Genomic DNA, 16,319 nt, shown 5'->3' with positions numbered 1-16,319 from the left:
CTTGGCTCTCTCCCTCACCCCCGGACAGATTCCCTCGGGGGTTGTGAGCCCAGGCAGTACAGGTGTTCAGATCTTGCTCTCTTCGGGGAGAGACTTCCTCTACAAGGGGCGGGGGGAGGCGCCCCTTTCCCTTTCCTGTCTCTAGGGCTCCGCTATAGATGGGGCTGAGGAGTTGATGGGCGTGGGGGCGGGGTGGCCTTGGGTTGAGCCAGATTTGCCCTTTCAGGCCTGGAAACTTCACCTACCACATCCCTGTCAGCAGCAGCACCCCACTGCACCTCCGCCTGACCCTGCAGATGAAGTGAGTGCCAGCACAGGGCCTGGAGACGGCGGTCCCAGGCCAGCGGGGGTGGGGGCCAAGGAGGGATGCTTGCCCTACTGCCTGCTCTGGGCTTAACTGGCTGTGTGACCTGGCGATCTCTGGGCTTCAGCTCATCTGTGAAATGGGCTGCTGGCTCCCGGGGGCTGTGAAGACCATGTGGGACAGGAGACGGGAAAGGCTTTCTGGCCGTCTAGGACCTTGACTGTTAGGCATCACTTGCGGGCTGTGAGGACCCCGTGCCCTGTTTGTGTGGGGCAAGGGAGGCGGGTGGGGGGTGGGGGGGTAAGGAGGTGCTCGGAACCCCCCTCCCTGCTAACTGGGCCTTTCCCAGCTCCTCGTCCCCCGTGTCGGTGGTGCTGTGCAGCCTGATGTCCAAGGAGCAGCCGTGTGAGGAGGGGGGCTTCCCACAGAGCCTCCACGCCCACCAGGACACCCAGGTAGGAGGCGGTTGGGAAGCTGTGGGCCAGCCAGGCCTTTCCCGGGCACAGCTGGGCCCCCCAGTGGGCGAGGAGAGGGAGCCCGAGTCAGAGTGAAGGCATCTCCCCAAGGGCCACTTTGGGGCCTGGCCCTCTGCACCGTGGGAAGGGGGCGGGGGGCGCGTGCCTTGTCCAGGGCCTGGGAGGTGAACAGCTCCAGAGGCCTAACCTGCGATGAGTGGAGTGGGGTAGACAGACAGCCCCAGAGCCTGTGTCTGGTCTCAGGATCACGACAGCCACCCCTGAGAGTCACGTTTGATTAAGATGAGACCTGAGGGACGATGTGGGATCAACTGGGGAAAGGAGAGGGGACAGTGTCCTAGGAGCAGGGGAGCAGCTCATGTGGAGACCTGGCGGCCAGGGAGCTGGAAACTGGCGAGGGCTGTGTGCTGGGGGTGGGGGTGGAGGGAGGGGGTCTTCAAGCTTGGGTCGGGGGTGCAGCATGGTTCCACCCGTGACTCTGGGAGGTCTCTTGGGCTGTACGGAGAGGCTGCCTCCTGCTCTGGGAACCAAATGGCTGTGACCCTCTTGTTGCCCAGCTCCTTACTGGCCATGTGACCCAAAGTGGTGACTCCCAGAGCAAGTTAAGGGAATTTCCTCTCACCCACTCATGTGTTTCTTAAACAAATACTTATTGGGCCTCCTCCATCCCAGGCCCTGTGCTGAGCCCAGCTGAGGGGAGACAGAGGCAGAAAACATGTGCAGAAAGTAGCTTGAGTAGCAGTTCCCGTCATGGCTCAGTGGAAACGAATCTGACTAGCATCCGTGAGGATGCAGAATCGATCCCTGGCCTCGCTCAGTGGGTTAAGGATCTGGCGTTGCTATAAGCTGTGGTGTAGGTTGCAGACATGGCTTGGATCCTGCGTCGCTATGGCTGTGGGGTAGGCCAGTGGCTTCGGCTCCGATTTGACTCCTAGCCTGGGAACCTCCATATATATGCCATGGGTATGGCCCTAAAAAGACAAAAAAAAAAAAAAAAAAAAAAAAATGTGACTTGAGTAGAGAATGGAGTGGATGAGAGCCTTCAAGGGGCCCAGGCCCTGGGGCCCCTCGGAGATGGGAGGGCACCCAAAAATGGAGAGAGAGCCCGGCCAGATGCTCGTTAGACATGGAGCTCGGGCTTCAGCCTTCAGCGGGCAATGCCAAAGCCGGAGCCAAAGTGGGAGATGACTAGGGGCTGGCAGCAGGCCCCTGAAGAGAGCAGGGCAGGTCTGGGCTCGAATCCCAGCTCTGCCACAGGTTGCATGTGAGTTCAGGCAGAGAACTCCGCAGTGTCCTCGCCTGTAAGCAGCACCACCTCCTTGGTAAGTGAATCAGTGCATCGTGCCCAGATCGCAGGGGTGAGGGAAGGTGGTGAGACAAACAGCCACGGACCCCTCAGGGCCTGGCACAGAGTATACCCAGAGGGTGGCTGCAGAGGCTCCCCAAAGCAGGACGTGTACCCTCTGATCTCTCTTAAAACTTCTGCTTCTCCCCTTTGTAAAACTTGCCAGAGGCAGGAACTGTGATGGCCGTGGCGAGGGCTGCTGGTTGGGATGGGTTTGGGGCTGTCTTGACCCCTCTCCCCTCTCTCCCCAGGGCACCTCCCACCAGTGGCCAGTAACCATCCTGTCCTTCCGCAGATTCACCTACCACTTCCGGGTGGCCCTGCTGGTGAGCACGGCACCCTGTCCACCCGGAGGTTCCTTGTGGGGCTTGGGAGAGAAGGGGTGGGGGCGCGGGGAGCACACGGTGGGACCTGGGGCAGCAGCAGGCTGGGTCAGCAGCGGGGGGCGCTCCTGCCCTGTGGCCCCACAGCCACGTCACCGGTTCCCACCGCCCTTCCGCCCAGGGTCAGGCCAACTGCAGCGCGGAGGCCCTGGTCCAGCCGGCCACGGACTACTACTTCCACTTCTACCGCCTTTGTGACTGAGCTGCCCTCCACCGGGCAGTGCCACACCAGGGCCCGGGGGTCCCCGGGTGCCCTTTCCACACTGGATGCAGTGATGTTACACTGGAGCCCGCCGCCTGCTCGCTCTCGCCGCTCACTGGCACGCCCTCAGAGACTGAGCTGGCATAGCCCTCCCCGCACCTGTGAAACTGGAAGTCCTCACACTGGAGCTGCTGTTCCTGCTGGCGGCCCCCCAACACCATGGAGGGGGCTGGTGAGACCTGCTGGGCCGGCCCCATCCCCGCCTGTCCAGATAAGGCTGATGGAGGGCTGGCTGCAGGTGCCCTGGAGGCAGGGCAAGCTTGTGACTCTGTTCAGAGCTCACCCTCCTTGCCTCCCCTTTGGTGACCGGGAGTCACCCCTTTGGAGAGAGGACCTGGCTTGAGCCCTCAGACTTGGCTGGACCCTGAGTCGGTGGGGGGCAGCGGCCCTCACCCTCGAAGCTGCTCCCTGGGGCGGGCTAGCTTGTGGACTTTTTAGGTTCGTCTGTTACTGGACTTGGACTTCTAAGCTTTAAGCGTGGCCTAGGAGGTCTCTTCTCCCTGGAGGGCTTGTCTCCAGGAGCTCCCGGGGCAGCTAAGCCAGCCCTGGGTGGGCTCGCGACCGACCACGTGCCTTGTATACACTTAGTGCCTGGCTGAACTGGGCGGGGGGGGGGGGGGGGTGTCAGTGGGCCAGCTAAGCCTTGGACCCTCGAACCTGGAGTACCCTGAAGGGAGCCCTCAGATGGTGCTGTGGCCCCATGGCCTGGGCTCCTGGGAACCTCCTGAGCTCACAGTGGTCTCTGAGCAGAGGAGCAGGAATCCCTGCAAGGTGGCAGGCTGGTTGGTCTTGGCTGGTGGGTGGATGCAAACAGCTCTGCTGTTATTAACGAAGCAATGACTAAAATGCACTTAAACCGGGGCAGGAGTGGAAGGCTGGAGACAGCTGAGAGCAGGCCAGAGCCTGGGGGAGACACTTGCAAAGGCAGGGTCCTGGCTCTGATCTGTCCCCAAGAGCCCGAGACAACCACCCCACTGCTGACCACCGAGGCTGGCCTCTCCCTTCGCTTGACTGCTGGGGGCCTCACCTCCCAGACTGAGGGCTCCCGTGCTGGGCTCAGCCAGCCAGGCAGTGCGCCCCAGTCCTGCCCATTCCTCCTGGGCAGAGTGGTGGCTGGGGGTTACGGACGTTGTTTCAAGTGCCAACATTAGCCTTTCTTAGTGGGTATCTGGAGCATTCTGAGGCCACCTCCAGGCTCATGGAAGGAGAGTGAAAATTTTTGCCAGGTCAGCCATGGGTCCAGAAATTGCCGTCCTTGCCCCATGATGTTGTGTGGCCTCTCTGGGAGCCAGGCCTTGGGCCTTCTACCTCTCATTCTCAGCTTTGAGTGGGAGGCCTTTCTGTGGGAGAGCCGAATCGTGACGAAGCCTGGGAACTGGGGGCCCCCTTCTGCGGTGGATGTCAAAGCACCTGTCCTCAGGAGAGGGAAACCCTGGGGGAGGTGGGGGTAGCAAGGATACCTGGTCCCCTCCCCTCCTCCTGCCATAGGAATGACACGGCTCCTGACACCAGGCGGGGGGTGGGGGGCCTAGCTTAGGACTTAGTGCCCTCCTTCCTCCCTCGGGGGAGCTCTCCCTCAATGCCTTAAAACTGCTGGGCTTTGCCCGTCTAATAGGATTCCAGGGCTTCCTCAGTGGGGGCCCAAGTTCTTGGACCGTAGCCCCTCTATGCTTAACTGGAAAGTGACCCTCCACTGCCACCTGGAGCCGTCTGGACACAGAATCGCCCCAGTCTGGTTAGCAGCTGGCTGTTTCCATGCCTGGGGAGGCGGTCCTCAGTGCAGAGGTTGGGGCCAAGCTGAGGTTCCAAGCTGCTCAATGAAGCGGGGGGCGGGGGGGGCCCAACCTTGGACCAAAGTTGCCTTGAGCCCAGTAAGGTGAAAGCGGGAAGGCCAGCGGGCCACCTGTGAGAGGCTGACAGTGGCTGGCAGGCACTGTGAGTGGGTGTCTTGGCTCCATCCCCTACCTGGGGTCCAGCAGCCTACTCCTCCCTCCCTCTCTCCCCTTTGACATAGACTCCTGTAGCCCCTGGGCTAACTTCCCCCAAGCTTCAAGCTGTACATACGGCCTCTCAATGCACAAGTGCCCCGCCCACGTTACATACCCCTCCAGGCCTGCGTGTGCATACAGCGCCCCCCCCACCCTTAACTCCCTGTTCCTGCCCCTGCGCTTTGACTCGTATTTATCTCGTACCAGTTCTGACTCTGGAGTGGGCAGAGGGAAGCAGCCTCAGGCCTGCTTGCTTCCTGACCGCTGAACTGTTCTTTTCCAAAGTAAATATACGTATATAAATAAATGTATAAATACTGCTTTGTATCTGAGCTTGCCTCCCTGTCTTTTCTAGAGATTGTTCTAGTGGGAGATGGGGTTGCCTGTGGGGCTGGGACCAACTGGGGTCCCTGCGTCTGATGGATGCTTTGTACCCCATTATCCTTCGTAGCTTCATGCCTAGCTTGGGAATAGGATGCAACAGCCCTCTCCCCCGGCCTCAGCCCACAGACCTACTGCAGCCTTGCCTGGCTTAAAGGAAGCCACCTGATGGGAGTTCTCTTATCCACAGTGGGTTAGGATTCAGCATTGTCATTGCGGTGTTTTGGGTTCAATCCCTGGCTTCCACGTCTGTGGGCGCAGCCAAAATAAAAAGTAGCCACCTTAGGCAAAAGCTGAGCCTTTCAAGGGTCCCTGATTACATTTAGAAGAGGGGACTGGCCCAGGGCAGACTTGGCTGGTGCGGATTCGTACAGAAGCGGGTGCTAGAAGCGACAGAAGAGCGTAGACCCAGCCCCTTCCTAGCCCCCTCCCAGGCAGAGAGCAGGGCTTCCCAGCAGCAGGGACCGTGTGAAGGGCAGAAGAGAAACGGGAAGGGGTGGGGCTGGGGAAGGTGTGAGTCTATCACCAGCTCCACTCCTACCCTGCACGACAGGCACTAGGCAGGGCTGTCACACATCTGCCTTTATTGTGAGCAGCAGGTGGGACAATTCCAGCAATAGTAAAAAAAAACAAGTAATTTACAAAAGCAGGGATTCAGTGAAGCCGCCTGGTTGGAACCTGAAAGAGAGGATATCAGAGTGAGACCAGTGAGCCTTCTTTCCATTGTCTTTTCTCACCGAGCCCCTATGTGATTCTCAGGAACTTGTTTGGTGGATTATCTGCAGCAAGATTTTTTTTTTTTTTCCCTTTTTTGGTCACTTAGTCCAGGTTTATTTCACTGACTGAAAATGTCGAAACTAACTAAAATGGTAATCCTGGTGGCAAGGCCCGGATCCTGGCCCCTGCCAGGCCCCTCCCCAGTGGCTCTCCTAGTCACTGTGCCTGACGGCTAAGAAGGCCGATATGGAACCACGTGAAGCCTGCACCCACAGCCCTGCACAGGACATGCCAGAGCCAGAGCAAGGCCTTGGACAGTGTGGAGAATACAGAGCAGACCAAGGCGGCCCCACTTGGCTCAAATCCCCATCAGGGACCGGGAGAGAGGCAGCTTCTCCAGGATCCCACCCTGTCAGTGCTCTTACCCTTGGGAGCTCATACGTAGATGCCGACCCACAGCAGCAGGAACAGGACTCCAAAGCCCATGAAGAGTGAGGCCACCAAAGAGATGAGAAGCTCTTTGTAGATATCCCGAGTGTACTTGGTGGAGGTGACTTCATAACTGGCAAGGCGATTAAGGAAGAACAAAGGGATGGACTGGGCAGGGCAGGGAACTGGGCCAGGTCACCTCCAGGAGAAAGGTGTGTGCTAAAGGCTGTCTGGGAGGCTGATCTGGCTCCGTGCAGCTGGGCAGACAGGCTCAGGAGATGACCCAGACTCTGGTTCTTCTACCACCCCTCCATACCCATGAAGAAAATGAAGCCCAGAGAGGTTAGGTTACTTTCCTCAGGTCACACAGCTATGAACAGCAAAGCTGGGACCAGCCCTCAGATCACGTAACACCTGCGCACATCACTCTTTATACCGCTTTTTCTTTTTTCTTTGGTCTTTTCGCCTTTTCTAGGGCCGCTCCCGTGGCATATGGAGGTTCCCAGGCTAGAGGTCTAATCGGAGCTGTAGCCACTGGCCTACACCACAGCCACAGCAATGTGGGATCCGAGCTGCGTCTGCTACATCACAGCTCACAGCAACGCCGGATCCTTAACCCACTGAGCAAGGCCAGGGATTGAACCTCCAACCTCATGGTTCCTCATCGCATTCGTTAACCACTGCGCCACGACGGGAACGCCTATACCACGTTTTCAACTTCATGTCCCCCATCCTCAGCCTCCCGTCCAGCCAGGCCCTCTGCTTCACTGTCCTGAAAATCTGAAGAGCAAATTGAGCTCGCCCGGGCTTGGAAAATAAGGTCACAATCGGGCTTTGGACATCCAACAGCCTTCCCTCAACTCCTTACCTCCCCCCATCCCCGCGCTAGAACAGAACTGGCAGGGGGCTTGTATCCAGCATGGTTTCTTCCACAGTTTCCCAATCGCTACTTCTGGCCACTGGCTACTCAGTGAAAGGATACACGAAGAACCAGGCGGTAAAGAACATGCCAATGGCCAACAGCACCACCGTCAGGTGGGGGAAGACGGCTGGGTTCACCGGGCTGGTGTATCTGCTCATGGCCTCAAGCTCCTAGGGGAGGGCATGAAATCAGAGCCATCAAAGAATCCCATGACGTCAACCTGGGGGTCCTCTGGGGTTATCAGGGAGCCTCGTGCTGCTGTGACTACTAGAAGCTCATTTCAGCCCGGGACATGTGGAAATCCTTCAGAACCACCATCAAAGGATAATGATTGGGAATGATAACAATTACAACGATATCTCAAACTAAGGTCGCGTTTTGTCTTTTCAATGAGACAAGAAGGGCCGCTGAGAGGCAGAGACTGAGACACAGAAAGTGCCTGATCAATGGTCCTTGACATGAGGCCACTGACCACTGTGAAAAAAAAAAACGTGATGAAAGGTATGGACTCTGCCTGGAAAAACCACACACAAGAAAAAGCTCTTTTTCTTTTCTTTTTTTGTCTTTTTGCCATTTCTTGGGCCACTACTGCGGCATATTGACGTTCCCAGGCTAGGAGTCAAATCAGAGCTGTAGCTGTAGACCTACACCAGAGCCACAGCAACGCAGGATCTGAGCCATGTCTGCGACCTACAGAGCTCACGCCAACACCGGATCCTTAACCCACTGATCGAGGCTAGGGATCGAACCTGCAACCTCATGGTTCCTAGTCAGATTTGTTAACCACTGAGCCACGACAGGAACTCCAAAGCTCTTTTTCTTTTTAGCCACACCAGCAGCATGTGGAAGTTCCCGGGCCAGGGGCTGAACTCTCTCTGCAGTGGCAGCAACTCCAGCTTCGCAGCCCGCTCCACTACGGGGGAATTTGTAATTTTGCTTATGGTTTGAGAAGTTTTATGGACCCATGTCTGTAGGTATCAAGCTAAGAATCCTTGCTGGAAGACAGAACTGGACTGGTACCCTGATCTCAACTCCTGCACTAGTAAGGAATCTTGAGATCTACAGGCAAAAGACCTAAGTTATAATTCTGGCTCTAGTGAGTAAACATGAGTCTCAGTAAAGGGATTATAATAATCTCTCTCTCACAAGGTTGATGTATGATTTAAGGCAGATGACAAACGTCACAGCCTCTAACTCACTGCCTGGCATGGAGTAGTTGCTTAATGGCTTTTTGTTTCCTTCCCAAGGTTAGAGAGCAAATTATGAGATAATGCCTGTGAAAGAGGGCTGTAAAACGTAAAGTTCTGCACAAATGTTAACTCCCATTGTCACCCACCGCCCAACGCTTCTAAAATCCAGAACATAACAACTCTAGAGAAGTAAATTGACCCCATTGTTCTAAGAGACACTGGAATTCAATTCAGTAAACATGTATGCCCCCCCACCCCCCCAAATGATAAAGACAATCGCTGCCATTGACTGACCCTCCAATTGCAGGCCCCGTGTTTGGCACTGGGAATACAAAGATGAATAGACATCATCCCAGGGCTAGAGGCACGTCAGCTGGTGGTCACTAGTAGGCGTGGCAGATAACAAAGAAGTCCATGACACGTGGCAAGAGGCTGGTACATAGGTTGTGGGAGCTCCCAGGAGAGAGGGGACAAGTGCCCGAGACAGCTGAAAGTGCTTCATCAAGAAGGTGACATTTACCCAGGGCCGTGTAGGATAAGCACGAGTTCCACAGGGGGGAAAAACTTTCCAGATACACGTCACAGAAATCAAAACTCCAAGGTTTTAAAAATGCACCCCACGCTTCTAAATCGGGAGATCTGAAACCTAGTGAGATCAAAACCACAGCCTACGGAGTCTACGGCAAGGGGCTTCCCTTCCCCGCCCCTCAGCCCAAGCCGAAGGATCCAGGAGCCTCCCGCCCTCTGGACCTCGGGCGCCTGAGGCCTCTGCGAGAGAAACCGGCTGTGGGGCGAGCCCCGAGGGGTCCCCAGAGCCCTGTGGGAAACACCTCTCAATCCTCTCACCATTTTGCCGGGCACAGGGTAAAGCGCCGCTCCGCCACCGGAAGAACACGTCGGCAGGAGCAGGCGCGCAGTTCAGCCGGAAGAGGAAGCGCAGCTGCGCGAGTGGCATTGTGGGATTTGTAGTCCTGTGGTGGGGGCGGCAACGGGATCTGGGGCCGGCGGGGTCCCGAGGTGGAGTGGGAGCAAGTGGTGGAGAAGGGTAGGGTCGGGTCGCTGAGCGAGCCTGTTCACCCTGGCTGGAGTCTTTGTCTTGAGAGAAGCAGGCCGAGGGCCCCGGGGCCTGTACTACACTTCCCAGGAGGCTGTGCGCCGCGGTAGGTCATGTGACGGGAGCGCGGGCTTTGGAAGGCGGCGGAGCGAGAGGCTACCAGCGGCTGAGGAGCGAGTTGGGCTGAGGTCGGCCCTGGGCCACACAGGAGCAATCGCCAGCTGCCGAGGCTTCACGTCCCAGAGGCCAGGTGAGACCCGCGGGAAGCGCCTCGAGAGCGGCGGGCCCGCTTTGCGCCGGGTGCTGGAGAAGGCCGGCCGCTGCCGTGCGCCGGACGGAGGGAGCGCGGGATTCGCCATCTGGCGGGCCCGCCACTTTCCGTTGTGAGCCTGGGGCCAGTCGCTGAACCCCCGAGCTTCTTTCTTCATTTGTAGAAGAAGGATAATAACTCCCACCTCCTGGAGTCGTTTTGTATGGTGACTTAGGTGCTGGAGGAGAGACAGTTTTGGAACTGCACTTGTCCAGATTCCTTTCCTTCCTGCCTTTGTCGGCCTCGGTGATGGGATACTCGGCTAACGAGACACTGGCTCCTGGGTACACATTCTAGCAAAGCAGACAGGTTGGGGCCTGAACCGAAGGATCGAGTGGGTTCTGGAGGGGGAATATTTATAGAGCACCTAGCGTTTGTTGGAGGGGTTTTTGTCTGGTACCTCAGTTAACTCTGACAGTAATTCTGCAAGGCAGGCATGGTTCCCATACTTGATAGATGAGAAAACCAAACCTAAATGGCTTAGTAACGTCACAGACTAGGTGACCTAATGGTATTACCGAGGTGGTGAGTGCTGGTGCCTGGGTTCAAGGCCACCGCCATTCGCAGGTGAGAACTAGGTGAGACGGACGTTGAAGAAAAGGGCTTCAGGATGGTGGGGGGAAGGCACGGCCGAGCAAAAGTGAGACAGGGCGGTCCTTAGACCAGCCTTTCTCTTCGATTCTAAGAGTGTAAAGTTAAGCTGGGAATCAGCATGAAAGATCTTGATGCTGTAAGTCCCTTGTGTTTTAGAAAGAACCCTGTGAAGGACGAGTGGGAACAATTAGAAGGCCTAGTGTACTATTTCTTTGAGTGTTGGACACACAGTGCCAGTGGTGCCTTCAGCATCCTTTTTATTTTATTTTTTATTTTATTTTATTATTTCTAGGACCACACCCGCAGCACATGGAGGTTCCCAGGCAAGGGGTCAAATCAGAGCTGCAATTGCTGGCCTACACCACAGCCACAGCAATGCCAGATCCGAGCTGTGTCTGCGAACTGCACCACAGCTCACGGCAACGCTGGATCCTTAACCCACTGAGTGAGGCCAGGGATCAAACCCACAACCTCATGGTTCCTAGTCGGATTGTTTCCTCTGTGCCACCACGGGAACTCCTCAACATCCTTTTTAAAAGTATTAAGTTATAACTGATATAACACAGGTATTATTACTTAAGATGAGTTCTTTTTTTTCAATTTAGTTTTTAGAAGATGGTGTCCACATGAAAAATATTAAGTGAATGAAAGTACAGGTTTTAGTGGCAAGTGGCAGAAAATTGTGAGGGTGGATTAGGCCCAACTGAAGTTTGGGAAATACTTCCGTAGGAAATCTTTTGTTGAGGGGCCTGGACCACAGAAATTCAGTTCTGGCCTGAGGGACTCCAGCATGCAGGCCCCTACACCGGGACCTGGGGTGGAGTAGGAGCTGTGGGGCTCACAATTCAGACTTAGCAGTGGAGAGAAAATGTGGAAGTGGCAGACTTAAAACAGCATCATGTTAGAGGTGGAAGTGCTGAAGGGTTACTGCAGAGAGATCCAGGTGGTGTTGCAGAAGCCACAGCACTCCCATTCGGATGCTACTTTTGCCAGCTGCTCTGTCCTCCAGAGAAACAGAATAAAGAGGAAACAGAATGTGGATATATGTAAAGAGACCCAGTTTAAGGAACTGGAGTGGAAAGTTGAAAATCACAGGGCAGGTAGGAGTGGCAGCTGCAGTCTTTTCTGGGGAGGCGGCACCTTGACATGCAGATGTTCCCGGGCCAGGGATTGAACCTGCACCACAGCAGTGACAATGTTGGGTCCTTAACCACGAGGCCACCAGGGAACTCCGATGCTGCAGTCTGGAGGCAGGATTTCTTCATGAAACCTGTTTTTGCTCTTACGGCCTTTCAGCTGATTTGATGAGGCCTACTCACGTTATGGAGGGCAGGCTCCTGAAAGTCAGCTGACAGAGATGGTAACCACACCCACAAAATACCTTCAGGACAAGACCTGCATTAGTGTTTAGTTAAATAACTAGATACTGTGGCCTTGACAGGTTGACACGTCACACTAACAGCACTGTGAGTCGGAGGTGTTTGGTCCCTGGTACAAAGGAGGAACAGATGTGTGGTTCGCTAATGGGCAAGAAGACAGATACTCCCGAGTTTATTTCACCACTTGACATGTTCAGCTGCGTATTTGGGTTGCTTTTTTATCTGTCTCATGTCGATTTTGTCTGACCAGGCTTTGCCTGTCCTTCAGGGCTCAGTTCTGCCGTTGTGATCCCTGGACTCCTCGGGCCGGGCCGGGCCTTCTGCTCTGGCCTCACTCTAGCCCGATCTGCACGCTGGCCCTGTTGCCGCCTCAGCCACTTGCACTTAACGTCCCTCAGGCACAGCACCAGCATCTTGGTCCTCTCAGCATCCAGTCGAGTGCCCGATACTCAGGAAGCCTTGGTGTTAATGCAGTGGATTTCCTGGGAAGTTTCTTGAGGATGGGAGCCCTGTCTTGTTCTTTTCTTCTGCAGTGCCCACCCGGGTCCTTTTGTTGTGCCAAATTTGTTTAGCGGAAGGCGTCCAGTTGGTGGGATTGCACCCCTGGTAAGCACCCCTTCCTCCTCTTCCTTCCTTTGAGTGCCTCCTGTCTTACTTGCCTTTCTTTTGTAGCCGGCCCTCCTCCGCACTGCTATGGGGATTCAAGGACTGGCCAAACTGATCGCCGACGTGGCCCCCGGGGCCATCCGGGAGAATGACATCAAGAGCTACTTTGGCCGCAAGGTGGCCATCGATGCCTCCATGAGCATCTATCAGTTCCTGATCGCCGTTCGCCAGGGCGGGGATGTGCTGCAGAACGAGGAGGGCGAGACCACCAGCCACCTGATGGGCATGTTCTACCGCACCATCCGCATGATGGAGAACGGCATCAAGCCCGTGTACGTCTTCGACGGCAAGCCGCCGCAGCTCAAGTCGGGGGAGCTGGCCAAACGCAGCGAGCGGCGGGCCGAGGCGGAGAAGCAGCTGCAGCAGGCGCAGGCTGCCGGCGCCGGGGAGGAGGTGGAGAAGTTTACCAAGCGCCTGGTCAAGGTCACCAAGCAGCACAACGATGAGTGCAAGCATCTCCTGAGCCTCATGGGCGTCCCGTACCTCGACGCGCCCAGCGAGGCGGAGGCCAGCTGCGCAGCCCTGGTGAAGGCTGGCAAAGTCTACGCCGCGGCCACAGAGGACATGGATTGCCTGACCTTCGGCAGCCCCGTGCTCATGCGGCACCTGACTGCCAGTGAGGCCAAGAAGCTGCCCATCCAGGAGTTCCACCTGAGCCGGGTCCTGCAGGAGCTGGGCCTGAACCAGGAGCAGTTTGTGGATCTCTGCATCCTGCTGGGCAGCGACTACTGTGAGAGCATTCGGGGCATTGGGCCCAAGCGGGCCGTGGACCTCATCCAGAAGCACAAGAGCATCGAGGAGATCGTGCGTCGGCTCGACCCCAACAAGTACCCTGTGCCGGAAAACTGGCTCCACAAGGAGGCCCAGCAGCTCTTCCTGGAGCCGGAGGTGCTGGACCCGGAGGCTGTGGAGCTGAAGTGGAGCGAGCCAAATGAAGAAGAGCTCGTCAAGTTCATGTGCGGCGAGAAGCAGTTCTCCGAGGAGCGAATCCGCAGCGGGGTCAGGCGACTGAGCAAGAGCCGCCAGGGCAGCACCCAGGGCCGCCTGGATGATTTCTTCAAGGTGACCGGCTCCCTCTCGTCCGCTAAGCGCAAGGAGCCAGAGCCCAAGGGATCCGCTAAGAAGAAGGCAAAGACCGGGGCAGCAGGGAAGCTCAAAAGGGCAAAATAGACGGGTTTCCCTTCATCGTACCTCCTTGGCCCCAATATCCCTGCCGCCTTGTACCCGCAAGAGCTCGTGCGGGAGGATCCTCCGTGGGGTGGGGAGGGGAGGGGCCTGCGACGCTTCCCCAGCACCGCCCTTTCTCAGTAGCGCTTTTCCCGTCGTTACCTGATCTCGTGGCAGGACAGCCACAGAGGTATGTTTTCCTTTTTAGCTCAGGAAGGTATGTCAGGCTCAAACCGCCTCTCAGGCAATGTAATGGACACTGACTCCTTTGCTACACAAAAGTGAGGGCAGCCAGTTTTGAAGGAGGGAGAGGGGGGTAAATGATGGGGACAGAAAACTGGAAATGATTTCCTCCCTGGTCAGCCGGGGGCGGCTGGGAGGTGGCCATCGACCCAGACCGCGCTCAGCCTTGACCCACCCTGAAGGATAGCCCCCAGGAAGACCCAGCCTTAAACAGACAGGAAGATGTACCGAAAACAAGATAGGCATAGAGCTGGAGTCCCTGCAGTTGGCAACGAGGATTTGATTTCCAGCTGTGTGTCCTGGGGTGGGCAGAACCTTGAACTTGCTACTTAAACCCCTGTCTTTGCCATTGTTTGTCAGAGGTGTAAAGTGGTAGAATGCTTCTCAGGGCCTCACGGAGGCAGTGAATTGAGTTGAAACTTTTGGATAAGATGCTGTTTTCATGTGCTGTTTGTTGTTTTCAAGAGAGGAGAAGAGAGTCAATAAAATTATAAAAGTAACCAGGATGTCATGCTCTTTGAGAATGTTTGCCCATTTTAGGTGCCCTAGGCCCGTCAGGCTATAGAAAATTGTTCTCTTTTTCACGCAGGATGGCATGCTGGGGTTGTGCCTTATTAGCCGCTGGTTTGACAGTGGCCACAAGATGGCGCCATGCTCCATCGAATGACCAAAGCAGCTGGGGTGGTACATGAGCCATCCAGAGGATGTTGCCTTTTGTTTATCTTGCTGGGAAAGGAGTTTTAATAAATGGTATGGACTTTGAGTTTCCCACGTCCTGTGTGAGATAAAGGAGCTCCCTTGAGAAATCCTCACAATTTAGATCAACTACTTCATAGCATCCAGGCTTTTACCAGTTTATAAATTGGTAAAGCTGCCAGTCAGCAATCACTTTCTTGTCCCTTTTGTGACATAAACTTCAGGTTGCCATTTCTCATAGAGATGGAATGTTTTTGTACTTCGAAAGTTTTATAATCATGATGAAACTTGGTAGGGGCTGTCCTGTTTGAGTTGCTAATTTTTTAGCATTCCTATCCCTTACTGCCATTTAAAGCTATCCAGGACACTTAAGCGATCTGAAATTTAAGTTGACATTGTTTTGACAGGTTAAGCAGGTAAAAGACTAAAGACTAGTAGTTTTCAAATTTTTGGATGGAGCAACCTGTCTTTCAAGTGACGTCTTGAAAAGATGTGGAGTCTCGGCGTGTAAGAGCTCCTCTGGTTGAAGCAGGAATGGGATATGGTCTCCCCAGCAATACCTCCTGACTAGGGGACTCTGAAAATCACTGATGTAGACAGAAAGTTCTGTCCTCAAGGCAAGGATCTTAGCGTCTGTTCACTGTTCTGTCCAGCAGTCGACAAATGTTCCCAGAATGAAGCAAGCCACACAACTTACTCAAAGTCCATTTTCTGATTCAAGTAATTTGCTTCTAAGCCCGCAGTAATGGTGATGGGGCCCAGAGATAGTTAAGACAGGGTTATCATTCCCAATGCAGTAGCTCTAGTTAAGGTCCGGTTCCCTGTGGTAGCAGGTAGAGTGGTTGGTTTTCCTTTTGTTTTTTGAAGTTGAGTTGCGTGGTCTTTTCTAGAAACTTAGGAACTACTGCAGGGAAAACCAACCCTGTAAATTTTATTTAGCGTATTTTAATATTCTTGCTTGGAGAGGAAAGCTGTTCTGATGGGTGGTGGTTAAAAAGACATTGCTTTGCAATCACAAAGGAAGATTTAGCAGTGCACTAAACATTGCCAGTGTGTGTAGGCAGCTTAGTTTTTGAACACGTGGGTGTCCCGGGAAGGGGTTGGCTTTTCTTCCTTCCTCAGTCCATCTGTGCCTTGGTGTTCCAGGGGGGCTTGATGACCCTCCCTCTGCCCAAAGGGCTTGGGTAAAGGGGAGTCTGTATGGGAGCTCATAGAAAGAAGTTAGAGCCACAGAAGTAGAGTAGCTTGTAGCAGAGGTTCAGAGAGTCCTGTCAACAGGCGAAGAAGAGCATCGTGGACTCTTAGGTAGCCTTCGTTTGGTCAAAATTAACTTTATTTTTGCTTTTTGGGCCTATGCCCGAGGCATATGCAAGTTCCCAGGCTAGGGGTCGAATCAGAACTACAGCTGGCCTATGCCACAGCCACGTGGGATCTGAGCTGCATCTGTGACCTGCACCACAGCTTATGGAAACACTGGTTCCCCAACCCAGAGTGAGGCAGGGATTGAACCCACAACCGTATGAATACTAGTTGGATTCATTTCCACTGCACAACAACGGGAACTCCCTGGTCAAAACAACTTTTTCAGTTTCCCTTCCCTGGGATGTGCTAACAGAATCGGCACACGTGAGGGTACTGATGTTGGGTCTAGTCAGAATGCCTCTGGCAAAGTGGTAAGATGATGATAGAAACAAAAATAACCATAGATATTGGAGATTTTTTTAAAGGAGGTCAAATGTTAGTTCTGCCACAGTCTATAACCAGAGGCATCTTAACCCACCTAGTCTTGTTTTCTTAGGTCTTTGTTTGGATT

General features: G+C 54.9%; 4 protein-coding genes across 10 annotated transcripts in view; 3 read left to right on the top strand and 1 right to left on the bottom strand.

Annotated features, from left to right (window-relative positions):
• MYRF (myelin regulatory factor) overlaps positions 1 to 5,088 on the top strand; it is a 34,720-nt gene extending 29,632 nt beyond the window's left edge. For all 7 annotated transcript variants that reach the window (XM_085010907.1, XM_005660812.4, XM_085010906.1 and 4 more), the window contains 4 exons: positions 227 to 301; positions 654 to 759; positions 2,377 to 2,451; positions 2,630 to 5,088. In XM_085010907.1, coding sequence (XP_084867033.1) covers positions 227 to 301; positions 654 to 759; positions 2,377 to 2,451; positions 2,630 to 2,710 — 337 coding nt within the window. In that variant the 3' untranslated portion in view covers positions 2,711 to 5,088. The remainder of the gene's footprint in view (positions 1 to 226; positions 302 to 653; positions 760 to 2,376; positions 2,452 to 2,629) is intronic.
• The window catches only part of FADS2 (fatty acid desaturase 2), a 228,374-nt gene that overhangs the window by 93,422 nt on the left and 118,633 nt on the right, over positions 1 to 16,319 (top strand). The window lies entirely within an intron of this gene.
• TMEM258 (transmembrane protein 258) lies at positions 5,710 to 9,300 on the bottom strand. Its single transcript, XM_003122626.7, has 4 exons — positions 9,244 to 9,300; positions 7,268 to 7,377; positions 6,282 to 6,418; positions 5,710 to 5,817 (listed from the first exon to the last, which is right to left on the bottom strand). The coding sequence occupies exons 1-3, from the start codon at positions 9,244 to 9,246 to the stop codon at positions 6,292 to 6,294; spliced, it is 240 nt and encodes a 79-aa protein (XP_003122674.1). The 5' UTR covers positions 9,247 to 9,300; the 3' UTR covers positions 5,710 to 5,817; positions 6,282 to 6,291.
• FEN1 (flap structure-specific endonuclease 1) lies at positions 9,587 to 14,310 on the top strand. Its single transcript, XM_003122627.6, has 2 exons — positions 9,587 to 9,701; positions 12,407 to 14,310. Exon 2 carries the CDS (start codon positions 12,428 to 12,430, stop codon positions 13,568 to 13,570), a length of 1,143 nt encoding a protein of 380 aa, XP_003122675.1. The 5' UTR covers positions 9,587 to 9,701; positions 12,407 to 12,427; the 3' UTR covers positions 13,571 to 14,310.

The sequence above is a fragment of the Sus scrofa genome, chromosome 2 (genome assembly GCF_054392235.1).
Source record: "Sus scrofa isolate SSC_HxYL_T2T_F1_AM1 chromosome 2, Sscrofa_HxYL_maternal_Yorkshire_Landrace_v2.0, whole genome shotgun sequence".
In the NCBI taxonomy this organism is placed as follows: Eukaryota; Metazoa; Chordata; class Mammalia; order Artiodactyla; family Suidae; genus Sus; species Sus scrofa.
Note: the sequence above shows the minus strand (reverse complement) of the source record. Positions and strands in the feature narration are given on the sequence as shown.